This window comes from Sphaeramia orbicularis, chromosome 14 (genome assembly GCF_902148855.1).
Source record: "Sphaeramia orbicularis chromosome 14, fSphaOr1.1, whole genome shotgun sequence".
NCBI classification, from domain to species: Eukaryota; Metazoa; Chordata; class Actinopteri; order Kurtiformes; family Apogonidae; genus Sphaeramia; species Sphaeramia orbicularis.
The window spans coordinates 33,197,112-33,223,025 of NC_043970.1; the positions used below are offsets into that span (position 1 = coordinate 33,197,112).

At 37.5% G+C, this 25,914-nt stretch overlaps 3 protein-coding genes across 3 annotated transcripts; all 3 read right to left on the minus strand.

The window, feature by feature from the left end:
• Nucleotides 1-334: 334 nt before the first annotated feature.
• On the minus strand, nt 335-3,059 carry or30bu1 (odorant receptor, family 30, subfamily BU, member 1). Its single transcript, XM_030153492.1, has 4 exons — nt 2,837-3,059; nt 1,138-1,315; nt 751-1,054; nt 335-622 (listed from the first exon to the last, which is right to left on the minus strand). The coding sequence occupies exons 1-4, from the start codon at nt 3,057-3,059 to the stop codon at nt 335-337; spliced, it is 993 nt and encodes a 330-aa protein (XP_030009352.1).
• Nucleotides 3,060-7,416: 4,357 nt separating this feature from the next.
• On the minus strand, nt 7,417-9,985 carry LOC115432582 (olfactory receptor-like protein DTMT). Its single transcript, XM_030153493.1, has 4 exons — nt 9,763-9,985; nt 8,220-8,397; nt 7,833-8,136; nt 7,417-7,704 (listed from the first exon to the last, which is right to left on the minus strand). Exons 1-4 carry the CDS (start codon nt 9,983-9,985, stop codon nt 7,417-7,419), a joined length of 993 nt encoding a protein of 330 aa, XP_030009353.1.
• Nucleotides 9,986-14,429: 4,444 nt separating this feature from the next.
• LOC115432583 (olfactory receptor-like protein DTMT) lies at nt 14,430-17,042 on the minus strand. Its single transcript, XM_030153495.1, has 4 exons — nt 16,820-17,042; nt 15,266-15,443; nt 14,879-15,182; nt 14,430-14,732 (listed from the first exon to the last, which is right to left on the minus strand). The coding sequence occupies exons 1-4, from the start codon at nt 17,040-17,042 to the stop codon at nt 14,430-14,432; spliced, it is 1,008 nt and encodes a 335-aa protein (XP_030009355.1).
• Between the last annotated feature and the right edge of the window lie 8,872 nt (nt 17,043-25,914).

Sequence of the window (25,914 nt, forward strand, 5' to 3'; positions counted from 1 at the left end):
CAGAAGGCTGACAATGACACGTCACAGTAACATCAGGTGACCCTTCAGAAGGGTCAGAAGGGCTACAGGTTGTAGCCGAAACATGTCAAGGTAAAAAAAAATCTACTATTTTACCACTTGTCTGACAAGAAAGAAAAAAAACTATCTTTTTTAGCTGCTAGAACAAACTACATTTTGATTCGAACTGGTTACAGTTTTGAAACGGCATTCAAACTGCATACAGTAGGAGATTGTGGCTGTTGTTTAATCAGATTTAATGAAAAAAAAAAAAAAAAAAAATCAATGATCAATTATTTTAACTGTTTATTACCATGTGGATTCAGTCATTTTGTATCTACTTTTCCTCTATTTTCACCAAGGTCATGTTTTTAGGAAAAATGCTTTTTCGTTTCTGAATCCAGCGTCTCAATATCTGCTTGATCTCCTTGGTTCTCAAACAGTAAATAAATGGATTGATCAATGGCGGGAAAAGACTGTAGAAGAGAGTGGCTGCTATACGCTTGTCATGGGTCATTGTTAGGCTGGGAAAGAGAGGTGCGGCGTAGACAAAGAAACGTGGGATGTAGTAGATTGAAATGATGCAACCCTGGGTGGCAAAGGTAGAGAACGTCTTCACTAGGCCCTGAGGAAAATGGGTAAAAGGTTAAAAACTATACAATTATTAACAATCACATCAAATTAACTAATCAGATTACTAATAAGAGATTAAGTTTTAATAGATGGACCAGTGTCTAAAAGTTCTGAGCTCACCTTTCCACTGTCCACGTGCAGCACTGTGACAATTAGAGCAATGTAAGAGATGACGATGAGCGACAGAGGAACATAAAGAATAAACAGAGCCGTAGCGAAGGACTGCATATATTTGCGGCTGATGTCTCCACACACTAGAGCTACTACAGATCTGGTGTCACAGAACACATTCATGATTTTGTTGAGCCCACAAAACGACATGGTGGGGATGTGGTAGGAGCTAACACTTGGGAAGATGTGTGCGACCACCCAGGTGAGGACGGTAAGGCCTGTCATGGTTTGGTTTGTCATCACCGTCGGGTATCTGAGAGGAGAGGAAGGAGTTACAAAGGGCCTCTAATTGAAGAAGAGTAATGTGAGAAGAATAAATGGACATAGAAGACTCACCTAAGAGGAAAACAGATGGCAAAGTAACGGTCCAGGGCCATGGTTAATAAAATAAGAGAGTTTAAGGAGCCAAAATAATGGATCATGTGCCTCTGGAACAGACATGTTTGAAAGCTGAGTCTCCCATCATTCCACCAGTATCGAGCAATTAGTTTTGGTAAAGCCACAGTGGGAAACCCTAAGAAAATAACAAAAAGTGAAAAGAAAACTGGAACTGCAACAACATGAATGGTCTATGTTTCCTTCAGCCCATGTTGGATAGATAGTGGAAGTGGCCTTGATTTTGTTGATTTAAACTTTTGTACCCTCACCTCACGGAGCAACATGAATCCCTCTGTCGTTGTAATTTTTCTTTTTCTCTTTATTTATTTACTATTTTTTACCCCCTCTCTCATTCATTTATTTATTTATTTATTTATTTATTTACTATGCACTTTGTAAAGGTTTCTAAAATCGATATGCAAGTCAAAGCATTGGCCTCTTTTTTTTGTTTTTTTGTTTGTTGAGAAACCCATAAAAGTTTAAGTGAAAAAAAACAAAAACAAAAAGTGAAAAGAATACAGCAGAAAACTGTTCCCATGCTAATTAATTTTCTACAATATAAAGACTGTTACATGAATTTCTATAGGCCTGTCATTGTAAAATTCACTGGTCGAAATGCAAACTAACAGGTACCTTTTTTAAGTACATAGCAATTATATAAGCCGAATGTGAATTGATTTTCCTAACTAAAATAAGAGTATTTTAAGGAACAGTTTGTAAATTTAGCCTTCAACAAAGATAAAATGATGTGAAAGATATAAGAAGAATGAAAAAAACAATGTAGAACACACTGCAAAATGAAACATGAGTGTCATTTAAACATAGCATAATGCATATAAGTGTGTATGTGTTGTTTTCTGTTGTCACGCTCCAGTCTTAACCCATAAAGACCCAACGCTACTTTGGTGGCAATTCCCAAATATATATTTCTCTCTATTTAACCTATCTTAAGTGATTTATCACCATTTGTTATAATATCATCCTCTGTATTTAGTGTTTTTTCAGTGTAAATGAGGTGTTTTCTTACATTTAATCTGCTGATCATGTTGATGTTCATTAAAGCTCAGAGTAAATCCAGAGGTTATTAAATCAGAAAAAGAGACAACTGAAGAAAAAGTGAAATTTTCAACAAATATATCAAAAACTGAGCATAAAATAAGCATAACCATTAACTTGCATTGATCAAATTCTATGTGTTTTACTGGTGAATCAATGTTGTAGAAGATGACGGTGTTTTGCACATTCACTACAGAGCCTCTGAACGTCCAAATGGATCTGATGACCATGAAAAGACAACAAATTGTATTTTACACCTGTTAGTTATATGTATTGATAGGATTAAACAGGTACTAAACATTTTACATCAGTAGATGGTTTTGGTCATCAGTGGCTGTTTAGGTCTTTATGGGTTAATGCGACTTCAGCTTTATGGATAAAAATCACTGATATGCAATTTGATGATTTCTGGAAGGAATTCAGTTTGTAAAAGCAGTGTTGACACTTCAAAGGATAACAGTATGAAACAGACAACAACAGAAAACAGACACACTTTCCATGTCTAGTCTGTGATCAGGTACTGGTTAGTCTGAGGGAGTCCTTCAGTAAAAATTAAAAATGAAGTGTGCATTTTGATTTTCATGACCGACCCCATATTTACCTATGTCTGAGAGGGCCAGGCTGAGCATGATGATGTACATGGGTTTCTGGATGCTGTGCTCCAGAGCGAACACCACCACTAGCAGCAGGTTTCCCAACACTATGGTCACGTACAGGAAGAAGAAGAACCATCCCACGATGTCAAAATACTCCGGCTGGAGACTCGGGAAGCCCACAATAACAAATGCTGACACTTGAGTGTAGTTGTCGTCCGCCTGAATCATACTAAAGGCTGAGATGCTGAGTTGAATGCTGGGACAGTGTGAGAAAGACAACCTGCAGAGTGTCAGTTTTATAAACAAGGCTCAAGCAAATGCCCCAGTAGATGCATTAGATCACAGGTGTCAAACATGTGGCCCGGGGACCAAATCTGGCCCGCCAAAGGGTCCAGTCCGGCCCTCAGGATGAAGTTGAGAAATGCAAAAATTACACTAAGATATTAACTATCCTTTTATTTCAGGTTCCACATTCAGACCAATTCAATCTCCAGTGGGCAGGCCCAGTAAATACTATCCTAATAACATAAATAATGACAACTCCAAATTTTTCTCTTTGTAAATGTAAATATTTTCATGTATGTACACTAAAACAAAGTATAATTTCACAAAATATGTAAATAACCTGAACAAACATGAACAACCTGAAATGTCTTAAGAGAAGTAAGTGCAATTTTAACAATATTCTGCCTGTTACTTACTAAACGTTTTGTGTATTTTTTATATTATAATGTAAATGCGTACATGATAAACTGAGGCAAAATGACACTTATTTTTTCAGTTTGTTAATGTTATTCACATTGTTTGAAAGGATAGTTGTTAGATGTACACCTTTTCATAGTGTAAATGAACTGTTTTCACTCTTAAACATAGAGAAAAGTTCAGAGTTGACATTATTTAAATATTATTATGTTATTATTTTACTGGTTCGGCCCACTTCACATCAAATTTAGCTGAATGTGGTCCCTGCACTAAAATGAGTTTGACACCCCTGCATTAGATGTTTAGGCAAAATTATGTTATGGTACAGTAAAGCTAGCCTGGAAAGGAAATGGGTGATTTGATTTTTTATTTTTTTTAAATCCGATTGTCACCAACAGTATTACCCCGGCCCCCCGAAGGGGAGGCAAGGGGTACTGTTCTTTGTTCGATTTGTTTCTGTTAATGTTCTACCAGCAAAACTATTGGTTGAATTCATACCAAATTGGGTTTATAGATTGTCAGTGACCCACAGTAGATCTCATTAAATTTTTGGAACAGTAGGTCAAACTTCTCTCTTTTTTTTTTAAATGAATTTTTAACATCCCCCCCTCCCATTCAAATATAATGGGAGGAATTTCAAATGTGTGTAGCAGCAAAACTATTGAATAAATACCTAATTTGATTTATAGATTACCAGTAACCCAGAATAGATGTTATTGCATTTTGGGAAAAGTAGGTCAAAGTTCAAATTTTTAATGAACTTTTACAATCTTTTCCCATTTACTGATAATCGACAAAATTTTGTATGTCTATAAAAACAACAATTTTGTTTCAATTTACTTCCAACTTGGCACATATATAGAGGCAATTGATATGCTGACATCAGCAAGCTCAAATTTGGTTCATATCAATCATCCAAAATTAAGTTGGTATCTTTTGTACATTGTGTCGTTTATGCGTGTGGAGAGTTGAGTGTCCGTATATCAATCTGTCTGTGCGCAGTCGGATTTGCAAATGTGTAAATGAATCTGTAAATGCGTGATGAGATTTGTGTGTCTGTACAACAATCTGCAAATGTGTAAAACAACTTGTGTGTGTGTAATCAGATTTGAAAAGTCAAAGTATTTTCACTGCAAGACCCAGAAATACAGACAAATCATTGGTTACAAGTCAAGCGGCTTCTCAATTGGCTCTCTTTACACACGTGAATTTTGCTACACTTCTGCCGTGACAGATCCACAAATGCGTAGCAGGATTTGTCTGTAAAACCAGGGTTTGTGTGCCTGGGCTCAGGCTGCCCTGGGCTAAGGTTCACAGGCTCCCTCATTCCGGCTGCATTCGGCTTTGCTTGTTCTTGTACCTGACGTGACTTTACGTAAGTTGTGCTTGCAAGGTTCACCAACTGCAACTAAAAATCGGAGAAGAAGAAGAAGAAGAAGAAGAAGAAGAAGAAGAAGAAGAAGAAGAAGAAGAAGAAGAAGAAGAAGAAGAAGAAGAAGAAGAAGAAGAAGAAGAAGAAGAAGATTCACATGGGCAAGGAAAGATGGCTGCAAACGACGAGACGGGTCAGACGTTTGGGGCTACGAATAATCCATGGGGCCATTATTTGTAGCCCCAAACGTCTGACCCGTCTCGTCATTTGCAGCCATCTTTCCTTGCCCAGGTGAATCTTCTTCTTCTTCTTCTTCTTCTTCTTCTTCTTCTTCTTCTTCTTCTTCTTCTTCTTCTTCTTCTTCTTCTTCTTCTTCCATAATGACATGTGATGCCTGTAAGTAGTTTCATTTGTCCTGCGCTCGTTTCGTAAGCCTACTTGCTGTAGTTATGACGCTAGATGGCTAACTATGTCAAGAAGCAGTGAGCTTGTGATCAGAGCATGTCAAGGGTAATAAATCTAAGTAATAAATGCAGTCCTTTCAGTGGTCAGCACCACTACTCAAAAGCATAACTGACACAAACATACATACAGTAGATCAACAATGGTTGAAAATACACTTGTGTGTGGTTCATTTTGATATTTACCATGCAATAATGCACTTGCTGCTGTCTGTCCCATAGAAAAACATGACAGTTCATGATTTGTTTTGGAACTATTGAGGCTTACATGAACCACATGATCACCATAGTGGCGACATCAAAGTGTGTCACAGCTCTGTCTCTCTCTTGCTCTGGTATAGGGTATAAGAAACTGTGTATGTGTGTGTGTGCAGGTTGGTTTCTCCTTCCTTTCTCCTGTTTACCAGCTAATCACCAACCCACTCCTCCTGTCTACGTGGTGAATGAGGCTGGTGGTTGTTGCACATGTGGGATGAGCAGGTTGATTTCCCTTCTTAAACTGGTGTGTTGAACTGAACATGAAGAACCAGGCAATGGAATCAACACAGTGGAAAAGCAGCAGTCAGAGTACAGCTCAACCCAGAAACCTGTGGTGAAATGTATATAACACAGAACAATGTGGCCAAGTGACGGCGCCTCTAGAGTCGATAATTGTCACATCCTGACTAATCAAACTAGTCTTCTTGCCTTGGTTTGAATATTATTTTGTGTTCCTGTGTTCAATGAAACACTTATGGACATTAGAGGACACGCCTCTCACTTATCCTGCCACATGTTAACCTTAACTTTAAGGGAGAGGTCTGGAAGCATGTAGATAAGCTAATATGGAAGTACGACCATATTAGTCCTGTGCTCAGATCTGTGCACTGGCTTCCTGTGGCTCAGAGAATAGACTTTAAAGCAGCTCTGCTCGTTTATAAGTCTCTGTATGGTCTAGCACCAAAGTACATCTGTGACATGTTGGTCCCATACGAACCATCTCAGACCCTGAGAACCTCATGGACTGGTCTTTTGCTGGTGCCCAGAGTCAGGACTAAACAGGGTGAAGCTGTGTTTCAGTTCTATGCAGCTAAACTCTGAAAGAGTGAGACAGACCTCTGCTGTGACAGTGTTTCAGTCCAGGCTGAAAACAGCTCTGTTCATCTGTGCATAGGACAACTGAAAGGGTTCTATCTGCGCTCTTCTCTTTTACTTTGTTTTAATTGATTATTATTTGTGTTTTATTGATTATGATTTAATTGTAATTGTGCGTTTTTAACCTGTCTCTTTTCCATTTTTGTAAAGCACTGTGAATTGCCCTGTGTATGAATTGTGCTATACAAATAAATCTGCCTTGCCTTGCCTAAGTTTCAACTAAATACCCTATAAAATCAAAATAACTTGAGAGTGTACACAAAATTTGCTGCAGTGAAAGAAGAAATGATAGATTACAGATAAATGTGATTTATGGTTTGAATAAATTAATAAGTACATAAATAGAAGTCATCAGTTATAACCTAATAATCCGGAAAATAATCAGATCCACCTGTGTTTATGAGTTACAACTGTACAGGGCCTTTGACGTATGATCTTTTTTAGCTGTCCGATTAGGTTTATACTGTCTACTGAACTTATAAAGATTTCTTTTTCTTTTTTGTCAGACAGGTGGAAAAAAAGTAGATTTTTTACCTTGACGTGTTTCGGCTACGACCTGTAGCCTTCCTCAGAAGGCTGACAATGACACGTCACAGTAACATCAGGTGACCCTTCAGAAGGGTCAGAAGGGCTACAGGTTGTAGCCGAAACATGTCAAGGTAAAAAAAAATCTACTTTTTTTCCACTTGTCTGACAAAAAAGAAAAAAAAACTCTTTATCTTTTTTAGCTGCTAGAACAAACTACATTTTGATTCGAACTGGTTACAGTTTTGAAACGGCATTCAAACTGCATACAGTAGGAGATTGTGGCTGTTGTTTAATCAGATTTAATGAAAAAAAAACAAAAAAAAACAAAAAAAATCAATGATCAATTATTTTAACTGTTTATTACCATGTGGATTCAATCATTTTGTATCTACTTTTCCTCTATTTTCACCAAGGTCATGCTTTTAGGAAAAATGCTTTTTCGTTTCTGAATCCAGCGTCTCAATATCTGCTTGATCTCCTTGGTTCTCAAACAGTAAATAAATGGATTGATCAATGGCGGGAAAAGACTGTAGAAGAGAGTGGCTGCTATACGCTTGTCAGGGGTCATTGTTAGGCTGGGAAAGAAAGGTGCTGCGTAGACAAAGAAACGTGGGATGTAGTAGATTGAAATGATGCAACCCTGGGTGGCAAAGGTAGAGAACGTCTTCACTAGGCCCTGAGGAAAACGGGTAAAAGGTTAAAAACTATACAATTATTAACAATCACATCAAATTAACTAATCAGATTACTAATAAGAGATTAAGTTTTAATAGATGGACCAGTGTCTAAAAGTTCTGAGCTCACCTTTCCACTGTCCACGTGCAGCACTGTGACAATTAGAGCAATGTAAGAGATGACGATGAGCGACAGAGGAGCATAAAGAATAAACAGAGCCGTAGCGAAGGACTGCATATGTTTGCGGCTGATGTCTCCACACACTAGAGCTACTACAGATCTGGTGTCACAGAACACATTCATGATTTTGTTGAGCCCACAAAACAACATGGTGGGGATGTGGTAGGAGCTAACACTTGGGAAGATGTGTGCGACCACCCAGGTGAGGACGGTAAGGCCTGTCATGGTTTGGTTTGTCATCACCGTCGGGTATCTGAGAGGAGAGGAAGGAGTTACAAAGGGCCTCTAATCGAAGAAGAGTAATGTGAGAAGAATAAATGGACATAGAAGACTCACCTAAGAGGAAAACAGATGGCAAAGTAACGGTCCAGGGCCATGGTTAATAAAATAAGAGAGTTTAAGGAGCCAAAATAATGGATCATGTGCCTCTGGAACAGACATGTTTGAAAGCTGAGTCTCCCATCATTCCACCAGTATCGAGCAATTAGTTTTGGTAAAGCCACAGTTGGAAACCCTAAGAAAATAACAAAAAGTGAAAAGAAAACTGGAACTGCAACAACATGAATGGTCTATGTTTCCTTCAGCCCATGTTGGATAGATAGTGGAAGTGGCCTTGATTTTGTTGATTTTATCCTTTGTACCCTCACCTCACGGAGCAACATGAATCCCTCTCTCGTTGTAAATTTTCTTTTTCTCTTTATTTATTTATTGACACCCCCCCCCCCCCCCCATTTATTTATTTATTTATCAATTTATTTATTTATCTACTATGCACTTTGTACAGGTTTCTAAACTGATATGCAAGTCAAAGCATTGGCCTCTTTTTTTGTTTGTTTGTTTGTTTGTTAGTTGAAAAACCCATAAAAGTTGAAGTGAAAAAAAAAAAAAAATCAGAAGGTGAAAAGAAAACAGCAGAAAACTGTTCCCATGCTAATTAATTTTCTACAATGTAAACACAGTGTTACATGAATTTCTATAGGCCTGTCATTGTAAAATTCACTGGTCGAAATGCAAACTAACAGGTACCTTTTTTAAATACATAGCAATTATATAAGCCTAGCATAATGCATATAAGTGTGTATGTGTTGTTTTCTGTTGTCATGCTCCAGTCTTAACCCATAAAGACCCAACGCTACTTTGGTGGCAATTTCCAAATACATATTTCTCTCTATTTAACCTATCTTAAGTGATTTATCACCATTTGTTCTAATATTACTTTCTGTATTTATTGTTTTTTCAGTGTAAATGAGGTGTTTTCTTACATTTAATCTGCTGATCATGTTGATGTTCATTAAAGCTCAGAGTAAATCCAGAGGTTATTAAATCAGAAACAAAGAAAACTGAAGAAAAAGTGACATTTTCAACAAATATATCGATAACTGAGCATAAAATAAGCATAACCATCCACTTGCATTGATCAAATTCTATGTGTTTTACTGGTGAATCAATGTTGTAGAAGATGACAGTGTTTTGCACATTCACTACAGAGCCTCTGAACGTCCAAATGGATCTGATGACCATGAAAAGACAACAAACTGTATTTTACACCAGTTATTTACACGGATTGATAGGATTAAACAGGTACTAAACATTTTACATTGGTCATCAGTGGCTGTTTGGGTCTTTATGGGTTAATGCGACTTCAGCTTTATGGATAAAAATCACTGATATGCAATTTGATGATTTCTGGAAGGAATTCAGTTTGTAAAAGCAGTGTTGACACTTCAAAGGATAACAGTATGAAACAGACAACAACAGAAAACAGACACACTTTCCATGTCTAGTCTGTGATCAGGTACTGGTTAGTCTGAGGGAGTCCTTCAGTGAAAATTAAAAATGAAGTGTGCATTTTGATTTTCATGACCGACCCCATATTTACCTATGTCTGAGAGGGCCAGGCTGAGCATGATGATGTACATGGGTTTCTGGACGCTGTGCTCCAGAGCGAACACCACCACTAGCAGCAGGTTTCCCAACACTATGGTCACGTACAGGAAGAAGAAGAACCATCCCACGATGTCAAAATACTCCGGCTGGAGACTCGGGAAGCCCACAATAACAAATGCTGACACTTGAGTGTAGTTGTCGTCCGCCTGAATCATACTAAAGGCTGAGATGCTGAGTTGAATGCTGGGACAGAGTGAGAAAGACAACCTGCAGAGTGTCAGTTTTATAAACAAGGCTCAAGCAAATGTCCCAGTAGACGCATTAGATCACAGGTGTCAAACATGTGGCCCGGGACCAAATCTGGCCCGCCAAAGGGTCCAGTCCGGCCCTTAGGATGAAGTTGAGAAACGCAAAAATTACACTAAGATATTAACTATCCTTTTATTTCAGGTTCCACATTCAGACCAATTCAATCTCCAGTGGGCAGGCCCAGTAAATACTATCCTCATAACATAAAAATAATGACAACTCCAAATTTTTCCCTTTGTAAATGTAAATATTTTCATGTATGTACACTAAAACAAAGTATAATTTCACAAAATATGTAAATAACCTGAACAAACATGAACAACCTGAAATGTCTTAAGAGAAGTAAGTGCAATTTTAACAATATTCTGCCTGTTACTTACTAAACGTTTTGTGTATTTTTTATATTATAATGTAAATGCGTAAATGATAAACTGAGGCAAAATGACACTTATTTTTTCAGTTTGTTAATGTTATTCACATTGTTTGAAAGGATAGTTGTTAGATGTAAACCTTTTCATAGTGTAAATGAACTGTTTTCACTCTTAAACATAGAGAAAAGTTCAGAGTTGACATTATTTATATATCATTATGTCATTATTTTACTGGTTCGGCCCACTTCAGATCAAATTTAGCTGAATGTGGTCCCTGCACTAAAATGAGTTTGACACCCCTGCATTAGATGTTTAGGCAAAATTATGTTATGGTACAGTAAAGCTAGCCTGGAAAGGAAATGGGTGATTTGATTTTTTTTTTTTTTAAATCCGATTGTCACCAACAGTATTACCCTGGCCCCCCGAAGGGGAGGCAAGGGGTACTGTTCTTTGTTCGATTTGTTTCTTTGTTAATGTTCTACCAGCAAAATTATTGGTTGAATTCATACCAAATTGGGTTTCCAGTGATCCAGAATAGATGTGGTTACATGTTGGGGAAAAGTAGGTCAAAGTTCACATTTTTTGTGAATTTTTAAAATCTTTTTTTTTTTCCCCTTTACTTATAATGGGCAAAATTTCACATGTCTGTAGCAGCAAAACTTTTGATTGAATTCATACCAAATTGGGTTTATAGATTGTCAGTGACCCACAGTAGATCTCATTAAATTTTTGGAACAGTAGGTCAAACTTCTCTCTTTTTTTTTTTTAAATGAATTTTTAACATCCCCCCTCCCATTCACATATAATGGGAGGAATTTCAAATGTGTGTAGCAGCAAAACTATTGAATAAATACCAAATTTGATTCATAGATTACCAGTAACCCAGAATAGATGTTATTGCATTTTGGGAAAAGTAGGTCAAAGTTCAAATTTTTAATGAACTTTTACAATCTTTTCCCATTTACTGATAATCGACAAAATTTTGTATGTCTATAAAAACAACAATTTTGTTTCAATTTACTTCCAACTTGGCACATATATAGAGGCAATTGATATGCTGACATCAGCAAGCTCAAATTTGGTTCATATCAATCATCCAAAATTAAGTTGGTATCTTTTGTACATTGTGTCGTTTATGCGTGTGGAGAGTTGAGTGTCCGTATATCAATCTGTCTGTGCGCAGTCGGATTTGCAAATGTGTAAATGAATCTGTAAATGCGTGATGAGATTTGTGTGTCTGTACAACAATCTGCAAATGTGTAAAACAACTTGTGTGTGTGTAATCAGATTTGAAAAGTCAAAGTATTTTCACTGCAAGACCCAGAAATACAGACAAATCATTGGTTACAAGTCAAGCGGCTTCTCAATTGGCTCTCTTTACACACGTGAATTTTGCTACACTTCTGCCGTGACAGATCCACAAATGCGTAGCAGGATTTGTCTGTAAAACCAGGGTTTGTGTGCCTGGGCTCAGGCTGCCCTGGGCTCAGGTTCACAGGCTCCCTCATTCCGGCTGCGTTCGGCTTTGCTTGTTCTTGTACCTGACGTGACTTTACGTAAGTTGTGCTTGCAAGGTTCACCAACTGCAACTAAAAATCGCAGAAGAAGAAGAAGAAGAAGAAGAAGAAGAAGATTCACCTGGGCAAGGAAAGATGGCTGCAAACGACGAGACGGGTCAGACGTTTGGGGCTACGAATAATGGCCCCATGGGGCCATTATTTGTAGCCCCAAACGTCTGACCCGTCTCGTCGTTTGCAGCCATCTTTCCTTGCCCAGGTGAATCTTCTTCTTCTTCTTCTTCTTCTTCTTCTTCTTCTTCTTCTTCTTCTTCTTCTTCTTCTTCCATAAGGACATGTGATGCCTGTAAGTAGTTTCATTTGTCCTGCGCTCGTTTTGTAAGCCTACTTGCTGTAGTTATGACGCTAGATGGCTAACTATGTCAAGAAGCAGTGAGCTTGTGTTCAGAGCATGTCAAGGGTAATAAATCTAAGTAATAAATGCAGTCCTTTCAGTGGTCAGCACCACTACTCAAAAGCATAACTGACACAAACATACATACAGTAGACCAACAATGGTTGAAAATATACTTGTGTGTGGTTAATTTTGATATTTACCATGCAATAATGCACTTGCTGCTGTCTGTCCCATAGAAAAACATGACAGTGCATGATTTGTTTTGGAACTATTGAGGCTTACATGAACCACATGATCACCATAGTGGCGACATCAAAGTGTGTCACAGCTCTGTCTCTCTCTTGCTCTGGTATAGGGTATAAGAAACTGTGTATGTGTGTGTGTGCAGGTTGGTTTCTCCTTCCTTTCTCCTGTTTACCAGCTAATCACCAACCCTCTCCTCCTGTCTACGTGGTGAATGAGGCTGGTGGTTGTTGCACATGTGGGATGAGCAGGTTGATTTCCCTTCTTAAACTGGTGTGTTGAACTGAACATGAAGAACCAGGCAATGGAATCAACACAGTGGAAAAGCAGCAGTCAGAGTACAGCTCAACCCAGAAACCTGTGGTGAAATGTATATAACACAGAACAATGTGGCCAAGTGACGGCGCCTCTAGAGTCGATAATTGTCACATCCTGACTAATCAAACTAGTCTTCTTGCCTTGGTTTGAATATTATTTTGTGTTCCTGTGTTCAATGAAACACTTATGGACATTAGAGGACACGCCTCTCACTTATCCTGCCACATGTTAACCTTAACTTTAAGGGAGAGGTCTGGAAGCATGTAGATAAGCTAATATGGAAGTACGACCATATTAGTCCTGTGCTCAGATCTGTGCACTGGCTTCCTGTGGCTCAGAGAATAGACTTTAAAGCAGTTCTGCTCGTTTATAAGTCTCTCTATGGTCTAGCACCAAAGTACATCTGTGACATGTTGGTCCCATACGAACCATCTCAGACCCTGAGAACCTCATGGACTGGTCTTTTGCTGGTGCCCAGAGTCAGGACTAAACAGGGTGAAGCTGTGTTTCAGTTCTATGCAGCTAAACTCTGAAAGAGTGAGACAGACCTCTGCTGTGACAGTGTTTCAGTCCAGGCTGAAAACGGCTCTGTTCAACTGTGCATAGGACAACTGAAAGGGTTCTATCTGCGCTCTTCTCTTTTACTTTGTTTTAATTGATTATTATTTGTGTTTTATTGATTATGATTTAATTGTAATTGTGCGTTTTTAACCTGTCTCTTTTCCATTTTTGTAAAGCACTGTGAATTGCCCTGTGTATGAATTGTGCTATACAAATAAATCTGCCTTTCCTTGCCTAAGTTTCAACTAAATACCCTATAAAATCAAAATAACTTGAGAGTGTACACAAAATTTGCTGCAGTGAAAGAAGAAATGATAGATTACAGATAAATGTGATTTATGGTTTGAATAAATTAATAAGTACATAAATAGAAGTCATCAGTTATAACCTAATAATCCGGAAAATAATCAGATCCACCTGTGTTTATGAGTTACAACTGTACAGGGCCTTTGACGTATGATCTTTTTTAGCTGTCCGATTAGGTTTATACTGTCTACTGAACTTATAAAGATTTCTTTTTCTTTTTTTTCAGACAGGTGGAAAAAAAGTAGATTTTTTACCTTGACGTGTTTCGGCTACGACCTGTAGCCTTCCTCAGAAGGCTGACAATGACACGTCACAGTAACATCAGGTGACCCTTCAGAAGGGTCAGAAGGGCTACAGGTTGTAGCCAAAACATGTCAAGGTAAAAAAAAAATCTACTTTTTTTTCCACTTGTCTGACAAAAAAGAAAAAAAAACTCTTTATCTTTTTTAGCTGCTAGAACAAACTACATTTTGATTCGAACTGGTTACAGTTTTGAAACGGCATTCAAACTGCATACAGTAGGAGATTGTGGCTGTTGTTTAATCAGATTTAATGAAAAAAAGCAAAACAAAACAAAAAAAATCAATGATCAGTTATTTTAACTGTTTATTACCATGTGGATTCAATCATTTTGTATCTACTTTTCTTCTATTTTCACCATGCTTTTAGGAAATGCTTTTATGCTTTTAGGAAAAACGCTTTTTCGTTTCTGAATCCAGCGTCTCAATATCTGCTTGATCTCCTTGGTTCTCAAACAGTAAATAAATGGATTGATCAATGGCGGGAAAAGACTGTAGAAGAGAGTGGCTGCTATACGCTTGTCAGGGGTCATTGTTAGGCTGGGAAAGAAAGGTGCTGCGTAGACAAAGAAACGTGGGATGTAGTAGATTGAAATGATGCAACCCTGGGTGGCAAAGGTAGAGAACGTCTTCACTAGGCCCTGAGGAAAATGGGTAAAAGGTTAAAAACTATACAATTATTAACAATCACATCAAATTAACTAATCAGATTAATTATTATCTCTTATTAGTAAATAAGAGATTAAGTTTTAATAGATGGACCAGTGTCTAAAAGTTCTGAGCTCACCTTTCCACTGTCCACGTGCAGCACTGTGACAATTAGAGCAATGTAAGAGATGACGATGAGCGACAGAGGAGCATAAAGAATAAACAGAGCCGTAGCGAAGGACTGCATATGTTTGCGGCTGATGTCTCCACACACTAGAGCTACTACAGATCTGGTGTCACAGAACACATTCATGATTTTGTTGAGCCCACAAAACAACATGGTGGGGATGTGGTAGGAGCTAACACTTGGGAAGATGTGTGCGACCACCCAGGTGAGGACGGTAAGGCCTGTCATGGTTTGGTTTGTCATCACCGTCGGGTATCTGAGAGGAGAGGAAGGAGTTACAAAGGGCCTCTAATCGAAGAAGAGTAATGTGAGAAGAATAAATGGACATAGAAGACTCACCTAAGAGGAAAACAGATGGCAAAGTAACGGTCCAGGGCCATGGTTAATAAAATAAGAGAGTTTAAGGAGCCAAAATAATGGATCATGTGCCTCTGGAACAGACATGTTTGAAAGCTGAGTCTCCCATCATTCCACCAGTATCGAGCAATTAGTTTTGGTAAAGCCACAGTTGGAAACCCTAAGAAAATAACAAAAAGTGAAAAGAAAACTGGAACTGCAACAACATGAATGGTCTATGTTTCCTTTGGCCCATGTTGGATAGATAGTGGAAGTGGCCTTGATTTTGTTGATTTTATCCTTTGTACCCTCACCTCACGGAGCAACATGAATCCCTCTCTCGTTGTAATTTTTCTTTTTCTCTTTATTTATTTATTGACCCCCCCCCCCCCCTATTTATTTATTTATTTATCAATTTATTTATTTATCTACTATGCACTTTGTACAGGTTTCTAAACTGATATGCAAGTCAAAGCATTGGCCTCTTTTTTTTTTTGTTTGTTTGTTTGTTAGTTGAAAAACCCATAAAAGTTGAAGTGAAAAAAAAAAAAAAAATCAGAAGGTGAAAAGAAAACAGCAGAAAACTGTTCCCATGCTAATTAATTTTCTACAATGTAAACACAGTGTTACATGAATTTCTATAGGCCTGTCATTGTAAAATTCACTGGTCGAAATGCAAACTAACAGGTACCTTTTTTAAATACATAGCAATTATATAAGCCTAGCATAATGCATATAAGTGTGTATGTGTTGTTTTCTGTTGTCACGCTCCAGTCTTAACCCATAAAGACCCAACGCTACTTTGGTGGCAATTTCCAAATACATATTTCTCTCTATTTAACCTATCTTAAGTGATTTATCACCATTTGTTCTAATATTACTTTCTGTATTTATTGTTTTTTCAGTGTAAATGAGGTGTTTTCTTACATTTAATCTGCTGATCATGTTGATGTTCATTAAAGCTCAGAGTAAATCCAGAGGTTATTAAATCAGAAACAAAGAAAACTGAAGAAAAAGTGACATTTTCAACAAATATATCGATAACTGAGCATAAAATAAGCATAACCATCCACTTGCAATAATCAAATTCTATGTGTTTTACTGGTGAATCAATGTTGTAGAAGATGACAGTGTTTTGCACATTCACTACAGAGCCTCTGAACGTCCAAATGGATCTGATGACCATGAAAAGACAACAAACTGTATTTTACACCAGTTATTTACACGGATTGATAGGATTAAACAGGTACTAAACATTTTACATCAGTAGATGGTTTTGGTCATCAGTGGCTGTTTGGGTCTTTATGGGTTAATGCGACTTCAGCTTTATGGATAAAAATCACTGATATGCAATTTGATGATTTCTGGAAGGAATTCAGTTTGTAAAAGCAGTGTTGACACTTCAAAGGATAACAGTATGAAACAGACAACAACAGAAAACAGACACACTTTCCATGTCTAGTCTGTGATCAGGTACTGGTTAGTCTGAGGGAGTCCTTCAGTGAAAATTAAAAATGAAGTGTGCATTTTGATTTTCATGACCAACCCCATATTTACCTATGTCTGAGAGGGCCAGGCTGAGCATGATGATGTACATGGGTTTCTGGATGCTGTGCTCCAGAGCGAACACCACCACTAGCAGCAGGTTTCCCAACACTATGGTCACGTACAGGAAGAAGAAGAACCATCCCACGATGTCAAAATACTCCGGCTGGAGACTCGGGAAGCCCACAATAACAAATGCTGACACTTGAGTGTAGTTGTCGTCCGCCTGAATCATACTAAAGGCTGAGATGCTGAGTTGAATGCTGGGACAGTGTGAGAAAGACAACCTGCAGAGTGTCAGTTTTATAAACAAGGCTCAAGCAAATGCCCCAGTAGATGCATTAGATCACAGGTGTCAAACATGTGGCCCGGGGACCAAATCTGGCCCGCCAAAGGGTCCAGTCCGGCCCTTAGGATGAAGTTGAGAAATGTAAAAATTACACTAAGATATTAACTATCCTTTTATTTCAGGTTCCACATTCAGACCAATTCAATCTCCAGTGGGCAGGCCCAGTAAATACTATCCTAATAACATAAAAATAATGACAACTCCAAATTTTTCCCTTTGTAAATGTAAATATTTTCATGTATGTACACTAAAACAAAGTATAATTTCACAAAATATGTAAATAACCTGAACAAACATGAACAACCTGAAATGTCTTAAGAGAAGTAAGTGCAATTTTAACAATATTCTGCCTGTTACTTACTAAACGTTTTGTGTATTTTTTATATTACAATGTAAATGCGTAAATGATAAACTGAGGCAAAATGACACTTATTTTTTCAGTTTGTTAATGTTATTCACGTTGTTTGAAAGGATAGTTGTTAGATGTAAACCTTTTCATAGTGTAAATGAACTTTTTTCACTCTTAAACATAGAGAAAAGTTCAGAGTTGACATTATTTATATATTATTATGTCATTATTTTACTGGTTCGGCCCACTTCACATCAAATTTAGCTGAATGTGGTCCCTGCACTAAAATGAGTTTGACACCCCTGCATTAGATGTTTAGGCAAAATTATGTTATGGTACAGTAAAGCTAGCCTGGAAAGGAAATGATTGATTGTATTTATTTATTTTTTTTAAATCCATTTGTCACCAACAGTATTACCCTGTCCCCCCGAAGGGGAGGCAAGGGGTACTGTTCTTTGTTCGATTTGTTTCTTTGTTAACGTTCTACCAGCAAAACTATTGGTTGAATTCATACCAAATTGGGTTTATAGATTTCCAGTGATCCAGAATAGATGTGGTTACATGTTGGGGAAAAGTAGGTCAAAGTTCACATTTTTTGTGAATTTTTAAAATCTTTTTTTTCCCCATTTACCTATAATGGGCAAAATTTCACATGTCTGTAGCAGCAAAACTATTGGCTGAATTCATACCAAATTGGATTTTTAGATTGTCAGTGACCCAGAATAGATTTCAGTACATTTTGGGAACAGCGCAGTCAAAGTTCACATTTTTATGAATTTTGAAAATATTTTTTTTCCCCCTATTTACTTACAATGAGCAAAATTTCAAATGTGTGTAGCAGCAAAACTTTTGATTGAATTCATACCAAATTGGGTTTATAGATTGTCAGTGACCCAGAGTAGATCTCATTAAATTTTTGGAAAAGTAGGTCAAACTTCTCTCTTTTTTTTTTTAATGAATTTTTAACATCCCCCCATTCACATATAATGGGAGGAATTTCAAATGTGTGTAGCAGCAAAACTACTGAATAAATACCAAATTTGATTTATAGATTACCAGTAACCCAGAATAGATGTTATTGCATTTTGGGAAAAGTAGGTCAAAGTTCAAATTTTTAATGAACTTTTACAATCTTTTCCCATTTACTGATAATCGACAAAATTTTGCATGTGTATAAAAACATCAATTTTGTTTCAATTTACTTCAAACTTGGCACATATATAGAGGCAATTGATATGCTGACATCAGCAAGCTCAAATTTGGTTCATATCAATCGTCCAAAATTAAGTTGGTATCTTTTGTACATTGTGTCATTTTTTTTCTTTATTTTATAGCAGAGGATTGGGGGGATTTCGGGGATATACCCTTGCTGTCAACCCCTGACAGTGTAAGCCTCATTTTAACTGTTTTTTTCTGTCTTGTTGTATTTTGATGTCAATTTACACTGCCCTGTCGAAATAAAACTGAAGTAAATAAAGGATTCGTATTACCCTCTTTTTGTTTTTTTTGGCTAAAATTAATTTTTTGCCAGCAGACAGGCAGCATTAGATAGCTAGCTAGCTAGCTAGATAGCTAGATAGATAGATAGATAGATAGATATGTTATGATAGATGAGTTATGATACTAGTCCATCCTAGATAATTAAGTTTTAAGATGTTCTCATAAAAAAATTATTGAGGTTGAAATGTATGTTTATCCTTAATACTGTAAAAAAAAAAAAAAAAAAAAAAAAATCCATTGCTTGTATGACCAATTCAGCTGGTGGTTATTCTGTTTCCACTTTATAGTAACCTAATATAATTAAGCAAGATCAATAATTAATGTACATTTCATTTAAATGCAGAAATGTTGAGCTCATAGTGAACTGAAAATAGTGAAACTTCTTTATGTGTTAAAGTTAAAATAACACAAGTGTACTTTTACAGTAAGTTGCACCACATGTGTGGTAAATATTTGTGTGTTTGTATGTGTTCAGGGCAAAGGGAAGCTGAACTCTCGCAGGAACAATTATTCAGTTTAGTCATAACAGGTCGGTGCAAGACTGGCATCCTGTGGGACCTGTGTGGAAAAACAGAGTGGGTGTCCCCTGAGGGCCAGTGGAAGGGCACAGTGGGATAATGGTTGGGGTCCCCTGGGTCTGCCTGGAGGGAAGGTTGACAAACCTGTTTGTCATGTTGGAAAAAGTAAGATCATGTTGACGCAATAATCTATGATGGACTTCCAGGCTGTTTTGACTTCTCAAACTATTCTTCCAACTCACTGTTCACTAACTTTATGAATTTTCATGATCTCAATAAAGTGTAAAGCCTGTCACTGCAATGACTACTGCTGCCTCTACTACTGCTATTATTGTATCAAACACTGCTGCTATTACTACTTGTCTCAGACTCAGATTCAGTTTTATTATTATTCGATCAATGGTACATAATAGAATGAAATGTAATTACCCAGGTCTCGGTTTTAGCATAAGAAAATACAGTATAAAATGTAAAATAGAATATATTAATGGCAAGTAGGGTAGAGTAAACTACCATAAAAAATACGAAGAAAAAAACTGAAAAGATAACAAAAATAATAGTAAATTCTTAGTTTTGTATTATCGTATCAACCACTGCTGCTATTACTATTTATAGCACCTGTTGTCAGTACTACTAGTAGGACACAGCATGTAATACTGGTTGTACTTGTGGTACTACCAGTACTATTGTGCTGTGTCTAATATTGTGCAGTTGTAGTGTACATGTATACAGACGTATTTAGTTACCTTTACAGTATACATAGGTGGTAACTAGAATATGTGTCAGTACTTTAAAATGTCTTAAATAAGATGAATAGGTATTATTTTCATTCATATTCAGCTGTGTGTATGTGTGTGTGTGTGTGTGTGTGTGTGTGTGTGTGTGTGTGTGTGTGTGTGTGTGTGTGTGTGTAGGTGTGTGTGTGTGTGTGTGTGTGTGTGTGTGTGTGTGTGTGTGTGAGAGAGAGAGAGAGAGAGAGAGAGGCCAATAGACCAATAGAGATATTAAATTATACTGACTGAGTAAATATCTCAAATCCTTTTCCTGTGTTTATTATAATGAATAAAAGTCCATCCAAAAGCCATGTTTTGCTAATACAGCTAACAGTGTCTTTAACATTAACTCAGTTTCTTAACAAGGGTTTCACTGAGAAATATGAGTGTGCTTCTGGGAAAAATCTTAAGGCCTTTATATATTTCTTGTCATGTCAAAGTTTCCTCTGTCAATATTGGACACAAATTCAAATTTTAATGCATTAAATCTTTTTTTTTAGCTGATCTACAGTTCAGTATCAGTTGAAAGGCCTGAATTTGTGCCAGTTTGAACCACTCACTATCATCCATTACTGTAATGGTGCACTGTGGAGAATAAATTATTAAATGAAAAATGCTTATTTCTTGATAACATATCCTAACGCTCCTTGTAATAACTCATTATACAACAATTGCATTGTTCTCTAAAATATAAAATATGACTAATCACTTTTTCCTGATAACATCAAGTCAAACATAATTTATTTCCCGTTTCACTGGTTGATAATTAAAATAATGACTTCTAATTGATCTTATTGTGCAGATGAGGGTGCTGTGCTTTTCTTAGGGATCAGATAAAAACTGCAGCACATCAGCAGATGGCCAGATGTTTTATTCCCAGAAGAGACCAATTATCAGGCTTTATTGTATAGAATGTCAAACGGTTTAATGAATAGGTGCATGTAGGCCTGAGGGAGACGATGCATGACCCATCATTTTTTCCTTTGTTGTGTATTTTCAGTGTAGGCGTCTCAGTGGGAGTCCTGTAATATACCCAGGGAGCTAATTTCATTAATTTGGCAACAATATCTAAATAATAGATCCCTCAGGGTAATGTTCCATGATGTTAGTATGAGTTCAGAGATTTCTTTACCTGTATAATCAGTTGTCTCTAGAGTGGGTAATTTGATTACTTTAAGCCTAACCCAGTGGTTCCCAACCTTTTTTGGCTCGTGACCCCATTTTAACATCACAAATATCTGGTGACCCCAGACATTCAAAACAGAGACATTTTTTTGCTAAAATTAATTTGTTTTTGATCATGTAATAGTTTGCTATACTATGTTACAAATAAATGTTAATTTTAGATGACATTTAGTCTATATGATGAATATTATTATGGACGGAGGCAGAAAAGCCAGGTGTAGATTACTGCACAAAGTGAGAATTTGATTTTGCTTGGTCAGGATATGTACAGTCAGTCCAGCTTGGATTTACAAGGCTGACAATTAATACTGAACAAACAAGAACTCAAACTATGAATTATGAAAGAGCTGCAGCATCTGAAACCGACCACAATGAACATTTGAAAGATAAACAGAACCACAGTGCTGCAGTTTAAGCTTCAGACTTTGTCATGTTTTTTATGTATTGCTATTGTCTCTCTCAACTCACCATATATTTTTATTAGTAAGTTGTTTTTTTTTTTTTTTTTTTTTTTATCAATTACTAGAAATTTCAAGCGACCCCGTTTGAATTGCAGGTGACTCCGCATGGGGTCCCGACCCCAAGGTTGAAAAACACTGGCCTAACATATTTTAGCCAGATGATATTATCACATGAGTGATTGATGAAGTGTCATAATATTTCCAGAAAACACTGAATTTAATGTGAGTTTCGTATGAGAATAGTAGATGTATGACTATAGCGTTACTAGTTTAAAAGCTCTCACCAGCTGGAGGGTGTATAATTGTGTTTTTATAAGAAAAAACTGAATACTAATGTGAAAAATTGGCTCACTTGTGACAGATACTAAACAAAATAAAAGCCAATTCTACAAAAGGACTGCATGAATTTTGTGGCCCCCAAACCAGTGAAAATCAAACCAAAAGATATCATGTAATTCCCAAAAAAACTGCCAAGTATGGAATTTTCTGCAGTGTCTTTGCCACCAAAAACACCAGAAATTTTGTTGCAAAGTAATGTCATATTGTACAAAGAAGTCGGCAGAACATTTTATAGATGTGTTTTTGCAACATTTCATCAGCATAAAAACCTTTGTAGAATTAGGCCAAGAGAGCCTGTTTCCTGCATAATTAGGGAGTTCAATCCATTCTCTGTATATTTGGGCCTACATGGACAGTGCACTGTTTATCTTTTGTCAGTACCAAATGTTTGCTCTGTTCCTGTGCAAGTATTGTGTATGTGTGTTTCTGTGTCACAAACGCACATACTGTTGATTTATTCTTAACAGATAAAGTATAACTGGAACTCAGTTTGTAATCATTGCACCAGGTCAAAGGTGATCACTGATGTGTATAAATAGGAATAAACTAAATTATTCCAACTGTATGGACATCAGTGTACAGTAGTATACAGTGTAATACACATTATTGTGTACATGAAATAAAGTTTTCATCTTAATGTAGCTGAGTAACTACACAACATCTACATAAGACAAACAAGCTGTTTTTAGCTCCATTAGGCGATGTCACTCTCCTTCCTCTCTACTGTGACCTGTGCAGTTTGGGACAAACTGTTTGTCTGACTGTACTGGATGTGTCATCATCCTGCAAGAGCGACACCGACAAACATCTCATTAACAACCTCATTAGTTAGAGTTATTCTGGCATTCAACTGGGGAGTCAAGAACAGTTCAGCCATGGGGTCCTTACTCATGAGAACTGAAGGAAACAAACAGTTACAGAAAGAAACAGCAAAAAAGTTAACTTCTTTAGTCTTAGTAGACAAGTGTATATGAATGACTGTTTGAATGGCATCTCCCTTTTAGAAGTTCAAGCTTCTTTTTACAGCATTTATGTCAATTATACAAGTATGTAGTAAAGAAACTCTTCTGCCAGAACAGAAAGCACAAAGCAATAAAGTAATCTGACTATAAAAATACAACAAGATGATTGAACTTACATAATGAGTACCTAAACCCTTTTGTGGTTGTGTAACCCTTCTGTTAACCAGAATGTGTCCTTTATCACATGCCAGGGGGTCAACAGAAGTGTCGTTCTTCCACAGACAGGGTCAATTCCATTAAAGGTCTGCAAAGTTGCCGCAAATAATAACACAAGAAAAGCACTCAGAGAGTGCAGACCTCCGCCAAGACAGATCTGGCCCCCACCCCCACCCCGATCATCACCAAAATTTAATAATTTGTTCCTTGTGCCAGTATCAACATTTCCTGAAAATTTCATGAAAATCCATCCATAACTTTTTGAGTTATCTTGCTAACATACAAACAAACACGCAAACAAACACACAAAGCAAAGTGATCACAATACTTCCTGGCAGAGGTAATAACGTGTGCGTTTGAAAACCCTTGGCCTGACTTCTCAGGTACACTACTGCCCCCAGTGTCCTGACTATCAGTGCATGCTAAGGTTTTTAAACAGACGGACGGACAGACGGACAACCAACTGATGACAACACCCTACGGCCAGTGTGGCCAGGGGTAAAAACTATAAACATATAATTTGTAATTCATCAGCACTGCAATGGATGGAATTCACTGTGTGTTTGTATTCATTAAAGACATGGAATTTGTCAGCTGGACCAGATGGACCACTCTGTGCTGACAAAGTGGTGCAAACAAAGTACACAGTGGTGTTTGAAAGTTAAAGCCCCCTATAGAATTTTTCTGTTTTTAAACAAATGTGACCTAAAACATGGATCCATGGGATGACAGACAGCCCTGCCCTGTTTAAGGAAAGAGAAATCTGCATCTAACTGTGAAAACCTAATCTTTAAACACAGCTTTGTTGAAGTTTACCGTTGCTCAAAAAGGTGATTTCTGATGACATCAGTAGAACACGTGTTGATGCCCACCAGGCTGCAGATGGTGACAAAACCATCAGTAGAGTCTGGCTATAGAGTCTGAAATGTTATTGAAGGACCTGGAATTAGAATTCATGTGGAGAAGCCCACCAGCATTCCTGATGTAAAGCTGTTGTGTGAAAAAGAATGGAGGAAAAGGAACTCCATCGCTGTCAGTACAACAAAACAGTGTAGCCCTGTTCTGTTTGTGTCCCATCAGTACTATCTAACGGTGCAATTTACCCTCTATCAATATGTATATAGTCTGTATAGGTTTTTATTTTTTTATTACTGTAAATATATATATGTATATATATATATATATATATATATATATATATATATATATATATATATATATATATATATATATATACATATATGATTATCAATCATGACGTAACTTGGGAGTCATGATTGATAATCAGTTGACCTTCACAGATCACGTTGCCTCTGTCACCCGATCATGCCATTTCACTCTGTTCAACCTAAGAAAGATCAGGCCATACCTAACCGAACAGGCCACCCAGCTCCTGGTGCAGACTATGGTTATCTCCCGTCTTGACTACTGCAATGCTCTTCTAATGGGCCTCCCAGCTTGTGTTGTCAAACCACTACAGATGGTCCAGAATGCAGCAGCGCATCTGGTCTTCAGTCAGCCTAAAATGGCACATGTCACCCACTTACTCATTGAGTTACACTGGCTACCCATAGCTGCCCGCATCAAATTCAAATCTTTAATCCTAGCCTACAAAATTCTCAGTGGGTCTGCTCCTGTCTACTTAGGTGCACTAATAAAAGCTTATGTCGCCCCACGACCACTCCGCTCATCTGGGGAACGTAGTCTGGTGGTCCCCAGACCTTGTACAAGACAATCCAGGCTCTTTTCATGGATCGTTCCACGTTGGTGGAACGCTCTACCAAGTGCTACAAGAACAGAGTCATCCCTGCCTATCTTCAAGAAGCTCCTGAAGACCCAGCTCTTCCGAGAGCACCTCCTATCCTAGCACTTTCAAACATTCCATTTTAAATATTCTAATAAGGTTTTTCCCAGGATAACGACAGATTCTTCCAGGATTATCTCTGGACCTGCTGCGGTGGTCCGGCCTCTTCCCTGCCCTCATCATCACCACTCACTCATCCTCAACCGCCTCCATGTGTCTCCCCCTACTCCCCCATTCTCCCCCTCTCCCCCAGTCTCTATCTCTATCGCTCTCTCTTTTTCCCCTTCTCTACTCTCTCTCTTTAACCCCAACTGGTCAAGGCAGACGGCCATCCTCCAGGAGTCTGGGTCTGCTCCAGGTTTCTGCTGTTAAAGGGAAGTTTTTCCTCGCCACTGTCACCAGTCACAAGTGTTTGCTCCTGGAGGATTCTGTTGGGTTTCTGTAAATTGACTTAGAGTCTGGTTTTGACCAACTCTATATATAAAATGTCAAGAGATAACTTTTTTTGTGATCTGGCGCTATATAAATAAAATTTGATTGATTGAGTGATTTAATTGGTTTTCCCCTGTAAGTCGCTTTGGAAAAAAGCGTCTGCCAAATGTGTAAACATATATATATATATATATATATATATATATATATATATATATA